This window comes from Telopea speciosissima, chromosome 2 (genome assembly GCF_018873765.1).
Source record: "Telopea speciosissima isolate NSW1024214 ecotype Mountain lineage chromosome 2, Tspe_v1, whole genome shotgun sequence".
In the NCBI taxonomy this organism is placed as follows: Eukaryota; Viridiplantae; Streptophyta; class Magnoliopsida; order Proteales; family Proteaceae; genus Telopea; species Telopea speciosissima.
The window spans coordinates 4132924-4147054 of NC_057917.1; the positions used below are offsets into that span (position 1 = coordinate 4132924).

General features: G+C 40.1%; 1 protein-coding gene across 1 annotated transcript; it reads right to left on the reverse strand.

Moving 5' to 3' along the window:
- Positions 1–10924: 10924 nt before the first annotated feature.
- Positions 10925–12625, reverse strand: LOC122652608 (protein ELC-like). Its single transcript, XM_043846392.1, has 2 exons — positions 12446–12625; positions 10925–12410 (listed from the first exon to the last, which is right to left on the reverse strand). Exon 2 carries the CDS (start codon positions 12390–12392, stop codon positions 11172–11174), a length of 1221 nt encoding a protein of 406 aa, XP_043702327.1. The 5' UTR covers positions 12393–12410; positions 12446–12625; the 3' UTR covers positions 10925–11171.
- Positions 12626–14131: the final 1506 nt, after the last annotated feature.

Here is a 14131-nt window from a genome sequence, read left to right on the forward strand (position 1 = left end):
CTTCCCATTAAAAAATTTTCCATTGTTTGTTTTGAAGAGGTAAAATATGGAGTAAAACGTCACTGAAAAGTTTTCATGCACAAATTTGACGTCTGATAAAGGAGTTGTGAGAAAAGACTTGAACAAGAGCAGTCATCTTCAGTGATTGATTAAAATTCAAATTTTATGTCTTTAGAAGATAACATCGAACATGTAATGTGAAGAATCATTGCCCTTTCATAAGTAACAAAGTTTAAGCGTATGAGGAAAAACATTGAACATGTAATCTCCTATGAGTTCAGAAACATTGCTTTTAATCCTGCAAACCATTTTCTAAGCAGTAATTAGTGATATCCCATGTTGATTTTGTTTTGGCCTTTGCATGGTTCAAGGAATCTAGATTGAATTGGTGGAATTGATTGATTCGATCGGAATTACAGATCCAATCTGATTCGAATCCTGTGAAATGGATTGGCCGATCCACTGTAAAACTTCTATATTTCTCCGGAGCTTCTTCCACCTCTGTTTCCCAGGATACCATTGCCTTTGATGACGTGGGTGTCCAGATGATTCTTCTATGACTGAACCCATCTTTGAGGATTCAAGATGATTGATGAACAACGAGAACAAAGAAACCAACTTCAAAAGTAGAACCAACTTCTTCTCCAGATTGAACTGCACAACAGTTCGATCCTTCTTCAGAGAAAGAAGATTGAAATTCATTGAGATCAACTTTGATGCTTACCTGACCAAAGAAAAGGAAGTTGGAGAGGACCGGAAGCTCTACTGTGCCTCAGATTTTCTTCAATGAGAATCTATTCAGGGGCAAAAGTTGCCAATTTAGGACTGATTGATGAAGATGAAGCTCGAAGAGAGATGGGGAGAAGATGATTGTGCAGCTTTCCCTTATGTTTCCTCTTGTCATTTGAATCAGGTGATTGAAACAAATTCGGCCGACTGAGCGAGAGTTGAAGCAGTTTCAGCGAGGATCAATAGGAGCTGAAGCAGTTTCGATAAGCATTGCTGAACAGACCAATAAAAAATTGATTTGGTCATGACCATTTTGCAAAAATTTCTCACAGCCAAATTACAGTGATTTAATACATGCACGGATTCAAGATAGCAAATGGGCGAGCTAGACAATTGCTTGCTTGCCCTCCCTTTTTATTCATCAGCTGAGAGCATTTCAGTTTGACGTCCCTTGCAAATGGTCGGGCTGGAGTAGACAAATTTATTTTTGTAGAGATGTAGACGAATTGGATGTGATCGGATCCGGATATGGATACCCCTAAACAGATATAGATGTAAATCAAATTTGGATTTTTGACTATCCGTTTGCATCCCTAACTTGTGAAACGTAGACTTTCTTCGCCCTGTGGATACGATTCACTTTCCATCTATATCTTTCAATTGTCCAAGTCTCATGATTCTCATTTCCTCATTTTAGAACCTATTTGAATCTTCAAAAACCCTCAAGATTATTAGTTAGTTGGATATCTACGCAGACTGGATAAAATTTTCCAGATTATTCGAATTCAAATCTGTATACCCCTAAACGAATACGAATGCTAATCAAATTCATACTTTCAAATATTCGTTTACATCCTTAAATAAAATAATTGGCAATTGTCAGGTGGTAGGATGACAATACACAAATTTGTTAGGTGGTACAATGATGTAGCGATTTTTTACCATTGGATAAATGGACCAGTTGTCAAATTCAAGATCAAATCCAGCCATATACTCTAATGCATTGGTATGCATTCCTCTGTATGTCTATGCATGCCTATGGTTTTACGGCCACTAATGCACACTCATTTAATCATAGATTTCAAAGTTCATTTCAACACTTGATAAACTTTGTTCGGACTAAAACTTGACATGTGAGCAAGTGATATAGCCATCTACTGATCTACCTGTCCACAAAATTTGAATTGCTTTTTACATACCACATGACATGCTGGATATAGCCCAAATTTTGTGGTTAAGTAGGTTTCAAGATCCTTTTCCCACAAGTCAGGTTTCAATCCAAATAGAGTTTGCCAAATAACGAAATAGAACATGGAAAAATCAAGGACCGTGGAAGATTTCTTAGTAATAGTTGCAATACTATATACATACATGGAAATGCATGCCAATACATTGGGATATTCGATAAAATTTGAATATGAGATTTGATACATGACTAATTTGAACCTTTACCAATCTATCTGACGGTTGGAATTGCAAACTCATCTGACCATGTGGCATAATTAGATTGATCAAACCATGTAATATTATTCCCTAAAAACTAGTTTTAGTCTCCTGAACAGCTTGCCTTGATAAGCTTACAAAAGTGCTATAACTTTCTTTTTTGTTTTTCCTAATATCAAACAAAAAAAATTAAACGAAACATTGTATTCATACACTAGAGTATTTGTAAGCTTGTTCATCTTGGCAATATTAACCAGTTTATGCTCAAGAGCTCCCAAGGCCAACCTGCTCGAGATCCCTGAGTAAGCCATGTCAATCTGTCCAAACTTCTAGGCTTGACGATCCCTGTTCCTTCGCTCCCTACAAAGCCTGTTGCAGTCCCTGAATTTCTGGATCCTAAAGATACCTTATAAAACCATGATCCATATATGCCACCACAAACACTGAGCTTAATAATAAAGTAGCGCCCCATCCGGTCTCAGCAGTCAAAGGATAGGACGACCCACAATTGTAAGGGAGCAGCAGACACAGTATATGGAAAGAGGTTAAGGCCATAAGCTCATTTATAGATTGAATAGACATTAGATGTAGGATTGGGCTTAGTTTGCTGCTTAAAAATAAATGTATCACAGGCAAACCATACAAAGTAAATGGTGATAGCTGCTACTGACACAATAATATGCTTCTAAGACTTCAACAGAGAAGGATCACATAACAAGGATTCAATCATAGAGAAAAAGGATGAGGCTTGGATGTACTCTGTCCTTAAACCTAAGGGCCCAACTGCCCAACTTCTTTTAATGAACTCACAGGACATCAAAAGATGCCATTTAGTCTCAATTTCCTTATTACAAAAGGCACAAAATGGACCCAACGAAAGAAAAAGAGAAAGGTTACCCCTAATTTTTAGACCAGCCATTAATACTTTCCATAAAAACAGTATAAATTTAGGGTGAATCTTCAAATCTCAATACAAAATTCCACACCTTACCAGTATTTTAATTAGCAACTACACTTCTTTGAGACTGAAGTAACCATTTAGCAGCTAACTTAGTCAAAAAAGCACTAGTCATACAAAAGGGACAAATCCAATAGGCATGAAAAGGTTGAACACTGAAAAATATCTGAAGGATAGCATTCCACACCAGGTGGAAACAGAGTACATATAAGATTGACATTCCAATTCCCTCCCTGAATAAATTCACCTACCTTATAATAAAATGGATTTACATAGCTTAGGTTAGAAACACTAAAATTATCAAGATAAGGTATCCAAGGTCGTTCCATATAAAAATGTTGGAGCCTCTCCAGCATACCAATTGTTTGAGAATAGGTAGCATTTTAACTATACTATTCCATATCAAGGACCCCTTTTTAAGCAAAGTACAAGAATGCAATAAATTGCTATTATAGAAATACCTACCGCTCAAAACTCTTGCCCAGAACTGCTTAGGATTGCTAAGAAGCCACCAGGCTAATTCTAACAACAAAACTTTATCATGTATAACCATAAGGTGGAACCCTAAACCTCCAAGGGATTTGGGTTGACACATGGTACTACAAGACGCAAGAATCCATTTTCGCTGAGAGCAATCAGTCTCTTTCCAAAATCCAGAGCTAATTGAGTCCAACATAGTTCAAAGTTTAGAAGAAAGGCGAACACAATACATCCAATATGTTGGAATAGAATTGAGAACTGACTATGAAACCAGTTTGAGAAAGTATGAGGATCTTCCACTTCCCTAACTTCCCATTAACCCTATTAAGAAGTTGTTTCCAAATCTGAGATTTATTCCTATGGAAAAAGATTGGGGTACCCAAATAGATAGCCTCCTCGGAGATAAGATTGATCCCCAAACTATACTACACCATATTCCTAATTTCCAAACCAACACGTTTACTAAACAGCATGGTTAATCTGCTTCCCTGAGAGGTCTTGGAAAAGATTAAGAACATCATGCAAAGTCGAAATGCCATTCTTATTGGCTCTACAAAGATAAAGGTATCACCAGCAAACAATAAATGAGCAATCTCTGGACAATATTTGACAATCTTAACACCCATAAACATGTCCAATTCCCTATAATCATTTAAAAGACGTGAGAGGACCTCCATAGTAATACTAAACAAATAGGGACTGAGAGGGCATCCCTAATGAAGTCCCCTAGTAGGTTCAAGAAATCCAAAACTACTACCTTTTAGCTTAATAGAGAAAGAACAATATGAAACAAGATAACTAATCATATCATACCAAGTTTGACTGGCCTGATTTGGTAAGATTTCTATTTCAGAAATTGTTTGATTTGAAACAAGATAACTAATCATATCATGCCAGTACACTTGTGTCCAAGTTTCCTTGGGCCTGATTTGGTATGAGTTCTATTTCAATTTCATTGGGTGATTTCTATTTCAGAAATTGTTTGCTTTGATTTTTACACCTTATTTCAGTGAAATAGATGAAATAGAAATAAAATGGAATAGAAAATTTGAAATGGGTAATCTTCTGTAGCACTATGGCAAGTGAAGTGGATTGTTTACCATCACTTTTTTGCCCATATCTTTTATTCATGTTATTCAATACTTCGAGGGTAGTTATAGGAATTTCACAAACAAAGAAGGTTGTACCAAATCCCTACATGGGCTTCTCCTCCCTCTCCCTCCCCTCCTCTGCGTATAGGTCTCCCGGCCGCACCTTACCCAACCCCATTAGCATAGCCTCCTACTGCAGGAATACATGACTAGTATCTCTATTGGAACTGAGCTGTAACAGAAGCCAATCTAGAATTGCCCCAGCTCATGCTCCCCCTCCATCCTCTTTGTCTCTCTGACACACCTTCCCACCTTCTCTGTGTATCCCCACTTCCCACACCACCAGTTGCACCTCTGCTCTGCCCCACCTCCACCCTCCCCTTTTTTGTGAGCCCCTGACCTAGACCCCTTGGTGTCCTGTCACTGGGCATCCAGAACTATTGAAACCATCAAAGTATTTCCGCAGGTTCTCGAAATTGGCCAGCCGGTCAATGAGTTCCTTGATCTCTCTGTGTATCCCCACTCCCCACAGCACCCCTCCCCCCCCCACCTGTTGTGCCCCCTGCCCCGCCCCACCTCCACCCTCCCCTTTGTTGTGTATCCCCACTCCCTGTAACACCCCTCCTCCACCACCTGCTGCGCAGGTTCTGATCAATCTCTCACATATGATAGTTTTACTCAGGGTTGGACTCCGATAGGATGTTCTCCTCCACCACTCTCAGGCTCCTCCGCACCTCCTCCACCACTGCCGCAACCATACCTTCACCGACACCGATTGCTGTCGATGTCATTGATTGGACCACCGACCCATTGGTGGACCAAGCTGCGCATATATACATAAAGGGAAGGTATTCGTACATGGGAGATTCTCCCATCAACTCCATCAAATAGGGGGGGGGGGTTAGGGTTTTTTATGTCATTTCGGATTGGCATTTATGCCAATCTGATTGCATTTGATGCAGGTTGTGCACATGCACGACCGTGCATGAAAACTTTTGCCTATACATAAATATACAGTAACTCGCGAACATAGATTATATAAGAAAGAATTATACTGTGATTAATTCTTCTTTTTAAGGAAACTAAAAGAAATGAAAGGGATTAACCTTGGTGTCACCAAAATGAGACCAGAAATGCACAAGGACCCTCTCGTAAGAATTGAGGGGCATCAACAGGTAACTCTAGGTCCAAGACTCGTCGATGTACTAGAGGATTACGATGGACTTGGCAAGTAGGTTTTGGCGGTGGAGCAGAACTGGGACTTCTTGTACACAAAGTTTGCACAGCAGCAGGGATGTTCTCTTGTTGAACTTCAGAATCAATAGAACCAATACATGATAACTATGAACCAGGAATTTCACTGATCCAAAATCTCCAGTAGCTTTCTGGTTCACTTCCATTCTCTTTTTAGGGTTCAGAGGGATACAACCTCCATTAGTCATCTCTTTTACCTAACCCGCAGATAAGAGAATGTCATGGATCATGGTTGTTAAAGAGATTACAACCTGGAAATAGCAGAAGAGTGCATCTAAAGATACAAACGTATTACAATCCAACATGTGAGGGCGATTCAGCAAATTTTTAAGAAAAGAAGGGAAGAAGTACCTAAAGGATCAGCAGTATCCATTCAAAGGCTGCTGATTTGTTTTTTTACCCGAATGGGGTCCACTGGACCTTGTAGTGAGGACATAAAGTATGTCATATTATTACACAGCACCATCTATTTAAAGGTCAGTGCCTTTCTCTACTGAGTTCAGGTTGTTATTTCTGAATTTTTTATTAGGGCAGCAGGTCTTAGTTGGTTTAATTAACTAGGTTCATTATTACGGAGGGTGGGGGTCTAATTGTAGTCATATGGTTAGGATCAATCTTGATTTTGCTATGCAGTACGAGTGTAATCAAAAGTAGGAAAATACTACCACAATGGCCTATTTATGCACTCTGCAATTGACGGTTCCCCCCCCCCCCCCCCCCTCCACCCTCCTCCTCCTCCTCCTCCTCCTTTAGTTAACTAACCCCCTTTCCCTAAGTGTTTACTGCTGCTAACACCAGGAACATGTGAAACCTCCAACCCTAGGAGTGATTATTCTTGCTATTATTGTTTAAATTACTTTTGTTATTGGCTATCTGTTTTTATTACTCTGCAACCAGAAACCCTTCTAATGTGAAATATTGTGATCACTTTCTTCTACTCCTCATCCTTCTGATAACTAAAACCTTCTTCTAATCCTCAGCTTAAGTATAAAACCGATAACATAAACTACTCCCAGGACCATATGACCTGTCGACCTGTTTCCTGCACCTAAAGACTTCCGTATCAAAACTCATAAGACACCCATAAAAGCTTGAAGAGAAATGAAACCCCCAGCCTCACACCTTGCTTGTGTGTCTTACCAACTTATTATGGGGATTTTGAACTATATCCACCAATATTTATATTTAAAGTTCCCTTAACCTCCATTACACACTGCTTTACAGGGCATGAAGAATTTTGTCAACTGAAGCCAGGGCTCAAGAAAAAAGTACTAAAAGTCCCAAGAAAGTACAGAAAAATTCAGCCTATAGCATAAAGTCCAAAAGATGTGAAGCGCGCACACACACACATATGTTGGTTCAACTGTAAACTGGATATAAGAATAAAAGCTACCCCAGTAGGAGCAAGGAGGATCAGAGCATGCCGAGTTCTGTTATGTAAAAATCTAGTGAATCTATAAGTTTCTTGTTTTGAGACATCTAGAAGACAAAGACTGCAATGTATGATTATCAAGAAACAGTCGGGCAGCACATGAATTTAATTATGTGAAAACACAAGAAATGAATGAAACAAAGACTTTTGTCAGAGAAAGCTTCATCCTAAAAAGCATATTTGGAAGAACTGAAGGACGAAAGCTCACCATAAAACCTATGACTTAGAGCCTCATTAGGTGGAACCTTCTTTCAAGAAAATTTCTGGAAAGTCGCAACAACAAAATTTGATCACTGAGATAATGTTTACATATGTACACTGGCTGGGAAGCAGAGAACTGCCAAAGTATTTCATAGTTCAATTGAGAGAACTCTACTCTAATCTCATATAGATTTCCTGCTTCTATTTTGTACCCTGGCATAATTAACAAGTAAAGCAGGATGAGTATTTTCAAAAGTAAAGGTAAGCCTCAACAATAATTGAATTCTAGCCTCAGAAGGCAAGAACGCTGAAGTAGATGTTCCGCATTTGAAAGGACTGATGTGGAATACAGAACCTGCACTGTTGATTTATATGCATATAGCTCTAGTATATCAATATTGGCTTCTAGTTGCTTTCAATCCAAGACGCCCAAATTTTTTCTCCTGGGCACAGCCGCACAGCTGCATACAATGACCCAGCATCATTTAAAGAACCACCATGAATAATCCTACGAAATTATAGTGATTAGTGAATTTCAAACAATATAATCCCCCAGGTTGTTACTATTACAACTACTCAAAACCAGCACAGAACAAGCGTCATTTAAAGAACCACAATGAATAACCCTACGAAATTATAGTGATTAGTGAATTTCAAACAATATAATCCCCCAGGTTGTTACTATTACAACTACTCTAAATCAGCACAGAACCCCGTTTTGATTTAAATTTTGATAAAGACCTTGAGTGCATAACCTACCCCTGCTGCACCTGCTGTAATAAATTACAGCTTTGATTCATGGAGAAGAAATGGTTTGGAAGATGGGTGAAGAGGAAATCTCTTCATACACCACTTAAACTATATATGGGCTTTGAGTCAATGCCTTCAAAAAGGTTATAAAAATTATGAATGCATAAGTATTTATCAAAGAATTTCTATTTATATACTCTATATGTCTAAAAATTGCCAAACAGTTTTCATTTTTTATAAAAATTATTTTTATTAATGATTTTATTAAATAGGTCATAAACAAAAATAAAAACAATACCAATTACCAAAGAGACCCTTAATATTTATACAATATACGAATATTAATAAAGACTGGTAAAGTAGTATATAATTACTTCTATGTGATGTGAATACAAGTAAATATAGAGAATATTATGCATTGGTACATCCACTCCAAATTCGCTCTATCAAGCATGAATAAATAATTGAATATAACCCAAAGGGGAAAAAAGGAACTACAACGAGATCAATGAACAAACCAAGAAAAAATACACGGCTAACGAAGCCCAAGAACAGGAGCTACACAGGCCCATCCAAGCAAAAACAAAACCAAAAAGAGGACAGACGCAGGGGAAACTAGGTGAGGGGAGGGAGGGGGGATAGGTGGCAGCGGTAAATGAATGGGCACATTCCAAGAAGAAGCAATGAGTCTATTCCTTTCAAACTGCCCAAGGGAAAAGGATAGCGAGAGCCTTTTGGCAGACTTCAAAGTTGATAGCATTCCAAATCTGATTAGAGGCATGAGAAGAAATCAACCATCTTCTCAAATTCCTCTCCCACCAAACGTTATAAATCACGGCACACAAAACAATTTTACCGATAGAGTCACAGACAGAAGACCCCTTGAAATGGGAAAGCATCCAAGCCCATTCCCTAGAGAAGGATCGAATTGGCCTTAAAGAAGGCAACACTTGGGGAGAATGCCCCCCCCCCCCCTTCCAACAGGGATTCAGAGAAAGGACAACTAAAGAAGATATGGTTGATGTATTCCTGGGCATTCCAGCAAAAACAAGACTTCGAAAGATTGATCGATCTATCTATCAACATATTCATTTGTGGTTCTATAAAATTTTAATCTTAACATTCATCCATCTCAGCATCCTCAATTTAGCAACACATTTTATGTATATGTTGTTCCTTTAATGCCCAATAATCAACTTTACACAGCATTTCCATTCTTGTAGCCATCTCATAAACCCTTTCATTTTAATCACAGAGTCAATCATACAATACTGTAGAAGGTTCTCTTTACTTCACCCACCTTGCTCTGATTTCACTAGGATCATCTACATCCTCATCTATCTATTAATAAACAAAGATAAAGAAAATGGTAACTTTCAGCTGTCCCACGATCATTAAATCTCATAATCACTCCATACATGATCCTATTTGTCCTAAACGTGCACTATAAATATTTTGGTTGTAATTTGGCACCCTTTCTCTGGTCTTGTCAAGCAAAAGCATATCATCAGAAAGCAGCATACATTAACAATTGGGCAAGGGATCCAAAAGAAAAAAACAAAACAATGATTCTTGACCATACACAAATCATCTGAAAATCAGCTAGTTGAATCTAGAAACTGCATCAATAACAATGCACCTTAGAAGAGAATACAAGAGAGAGAGGGAATATACACAATTGTAAGTCTACAGCAATAAAAGCATCAAGGGAACTCTATTGGGCAACAAGAAAAGAAAAAAAACTAGTGTAAAAACGAACAAGACGAAAAACACACAACTTCATGAATTGCACCAACTGTTCAAACATGTGTGGAAGTACATGCTATCAAATGGCTTAGCAAATTATCTCTGCTAGCTGATCCACCATGTAATGCTCAAATGCTACAAGACCTGACCACATTTGCTAAATGCATAAAAGGACTATACCTTTTGTGATCTTTAAAATATACATGGAAATTGATAATTCATTATACACAGTACAGGAATTGCCTACTGATTAAGAACAGATTAGACCTACAACTTTGGGAAGCAGAAGGAAGCCCATTATGGCTAGTCTCTGATTTTGATCAATACTCCGTCTGATAAAATTGGATTTTTCAACCCTTTCTCCTCATGAGAATCTTGCAAGTCCTTGACTTTGATCAATATTCCTTCTGATGAATTGGATTTTTGAACCCTTTTTCCTCATGAGAAAACATGTCAAGTTAAAGAGGGGAAACTGAGAAGGGTAACAAAATTGCTATGGCCTGAGTAAGATGTGAGTACATGGAATTAATCTTGATGAAATTACTTCACATTAAAAGAAAAGGGGTTCAACATTTCAAAAAATAGCCTATATGCATGAAGGGATATGCAAAGAAATCGTTTTCTTCGTTTTACTTGAGACAGACATTGCTACAATCACTGTGAACTGAACAGGACCAATACATATAAAATTTCAGGAGGCAGAAGCAAATCCATTATAGCTTGCAAATCTATGATTTTTGTCACTATCCATGTGATGAACCGTATTTTCCCTTTAATTGCACCTCTTCTAAATGGCATGACTTCTACAAGGAAAAACAAAGGCAAAAAATATTCAAGAGAGATCTTCAAGATATTCATGGCCATCAATAAATATTCATAGTATCTGTACCAAATGGACTTACAAATGCCTGACTAAACGTTTGAAGACCCTCACTCCCTCAAACCATGGAGCTAATTAAAGTCGTCTGAACGTAGTGCGTAGCAAGCAATCCATCCATTCAAATATGATAGTTTCTCCAAAGGTCCACTCTGAAGCAGCCCTTGGAGTATAAGTGTATAACCATTAACACATTTAGATCACAAACTCTCACATATACTTTGATGCCCGAGCTGCCATGCTAGTAACCTGAGCCTGCATCTGTGCAGCCCTGACCTTCGCAGCCGTGGCACGGTGGAAGAACTGCTCGCGAGAGAGCGATCTAATGCTCCTCAGATACTGATCGATGGGTATCGATCCTTCCTGAACCACTTTATCCAACGAATAAATCACATCCTCGATAGCCAAATCGGACGCAGTACACTCAAGCATCTGCTTAGAAAGCGCATCACAAGGCTCAAAAATCCCTTCAACCTCCACATTTTTAGCTTTATTCACCCTTCCCTCGTTCTCCCTCAACCACGACTCCAACACATCCGTATCCATTAGAATCATCTGCAATTGCTGCTCTAGTCCCTCTTTCTCCTCTTGAAATTTCATCAACTCCTTGGACAGGTTTTCATCTCTCTGTCGCAAAACCGCCTGCAAATTGAAAAGCCCTTCCATTTCGGCCTCTCTGGTCTTCCTCAACACCTCGCCATCAACATGTAACTTCTCCATAAGTTTATTGATTGAATTCCTCCGAAAAACCTCGTTTGGATCTTCAGTGGCCGCTGTCGTCGGCCGATGCCCATAAGGTGACAAAGAGTAATTTAACCTCGGTGGAGGGATTCCAGGGCGAACAAAGGACGACAATAATGAAAGAGGAGAATTTGAATTCTCACTGGAACTAGGTCTATGATCGGGGTTAGGGTTTGGAGGGCTGGGTCTTTGGGGGCGGGCATAGAGAGGGGGATCGCGGCCAAATAGATCACTGAGATTACGGACCAAATCGACGAGATTCGAGCTTGGGTAGATCCAGTTGTGTAGATAGGGGTGAGAGACCAAACCAGACGGATTGACGTGAGAGTGGGGGCGTTTGATGATCATATCGCGAGTCGGGGTCACGTAGACGCAGGGAGGGTGACGAGGGTAGGAATCCATGAGCCAGATGACTACGGGGATATTGTACACGACACCTTGGTAGACCATGGGGACAGTGCCCTCTGCTTGGAGTAGGTTGACGGTTCTTCCATCGTTGTGGGTGAAGGTGGCGGTCTTAGGTTGCAGGCTTGGGTAGTTTTCAACTAGGCCGAGCAGTTGTTGGCGGATCAGCCATTTCGCATCCTCTGCATAGGGCAACGCCAAGGGGCCGCGCTGGGAAAGAACGTTACTTAAGAACTGTTGCGTGTATTGCGCGTTTGCTGCTGCGTGAATTGGGGGAGACACCATCGTAATTGCATGAGAAGAGAAAAAAAGAAGGTAAAATAAAAAACCGCACGCAGAGCGAAGAAAGCTTCGATTACAAATTCAGAAGAAGAATTTGCAGAAGCGTGTGTGGCGGCCTTTGCCTCGCCGGAGAGGAAGCAAAGCAATAGTGAGAGCCCAAGACTTAAAAGAGGTTGAGGTTTTCGTCGGAGAATGGGAGATATACGCAGTTTTGCTTCGAGAGGAAGATTTGCGTGTGCCGCGTGTGCTGTGTCTGCTGTCAAGTTCTGCAATTTTGGAACCAATATGACCAATGGGAAGATGATAATTTCATCCTTCCTTTAACCTTTTATTGGGGGCTGGGGCCACACCCACCGCCCACCCATCCCGATTTGTGCCGTTCCGAATTAGAATATTCACGCAAATATTTCCTTAAATCGATGAGTTTTCAGATCAAATGGCCGATACTAGGTTTCTTAGGATCAATTTCGGCAAAGTCCAATCCGATATGAATTGAAATCGGCAGAGAACCAGAGACCGTTTCTTGTAATGATTCCATCAACGATTCCTGGTTTTAAAACCCTGCTCCCACTCCTCTCTCTCTCTCTCTCAAAAACTATGTAGACTAAGATATGACATTGGAGTTCAAGACAAGCCTTCAATGAGTAGCTTTGTTCCTTGATATAGTAAAAAGAATAAGGGAGAATATTCTCTGTGCCGAGGGCGTAGGCTGCACCCAGATATATGGGGGTGGGCACAATGACCACCCTGCCCTCCTGAGTGGCAGGCCCATGTGTCTGGCCGCAGCCTGCGCTGCGGCACAGAGAACATGAGCCCAAAGAATAATACATTAAACTGTCTTCTATGACTGCTGAAGGACTTAAAAAAGTGGATCCAGCTCCTTTTCTGCAAGCCCAATGCCTAAGGAGTGCCCAATGAGCCATCCAACGGCTGGGCTGCATGCGTGTCGGGCCCCAGAATTGGGTAAGAATCAGTTAGACTTGGTCAGAATTGGCCGGATTCACATTTACTTGGCCTTAATCGGCCGGACTTGTTCTTCGAACTGAGTTTGGACTAGAATGGGCCAAACTCAAACCCAGCCCATTTTGTTTATAAAGACTTCCCCCAAGCTTGAGGCCTTAATCCATGAGAAACCCATGCAGCCCAAGCCTGTTAGCACCCCTCCTCCCCCAAAAAACAAAAAAAAAAACTTGAATTAGTTGTGATCTTTGGGATTTTCCCTTATTTGATTTTCATTTTTAAACTAATGGTGGTAAGCTAGTTGGCTATAGTTGCCAATATGGATGTACTCTTGTGCCATGAGTTCTATTGGGTAAAGCCAATTGGGTTGGGGTACAATGGGCTTTGAAATCTCAATTATGTTAGAGAAGTGAGCAGGCCAAAATTGAAAAGGGTTAAAGGAGGGCAGGCCCAACATTTAGTTTTCAATGCAAAACTTGGGTTGGGCCGAGTTAATTGAAATTACCTTATAAGGCCTCATTGAAGCTATTTAAAGTTTGGGAAAAAAAAGCCCATGACGCCAATATGCAGATTCTTTTACACGTCTTCTCATATTCTACCCATGGACCTCACATCTTTTTAGATATGGATCGTCTACTGCGCGGCTGCCCCAACTGCCCTGCTGTGCAGACACAGCAAGGCGGTAATTGTGCGCCTTGCTGTGTTTGCGCAGCAGGGCGGTTGGGGCAGCCGCACACAGCAGGAGACCCCAATCCCATCTTTTCTCCATACTAAAAGCCCCT

Bases quoted from the DNA above. Each gene is read 5' to 3' on its own strand.
- LOC122652608 (XM_043846392.1), bottom strand. From the start codon at position 12,392: ATGGTGTCTCCCCCAATTCACGCAGCAGCAAACGCGCAATACACGCAA.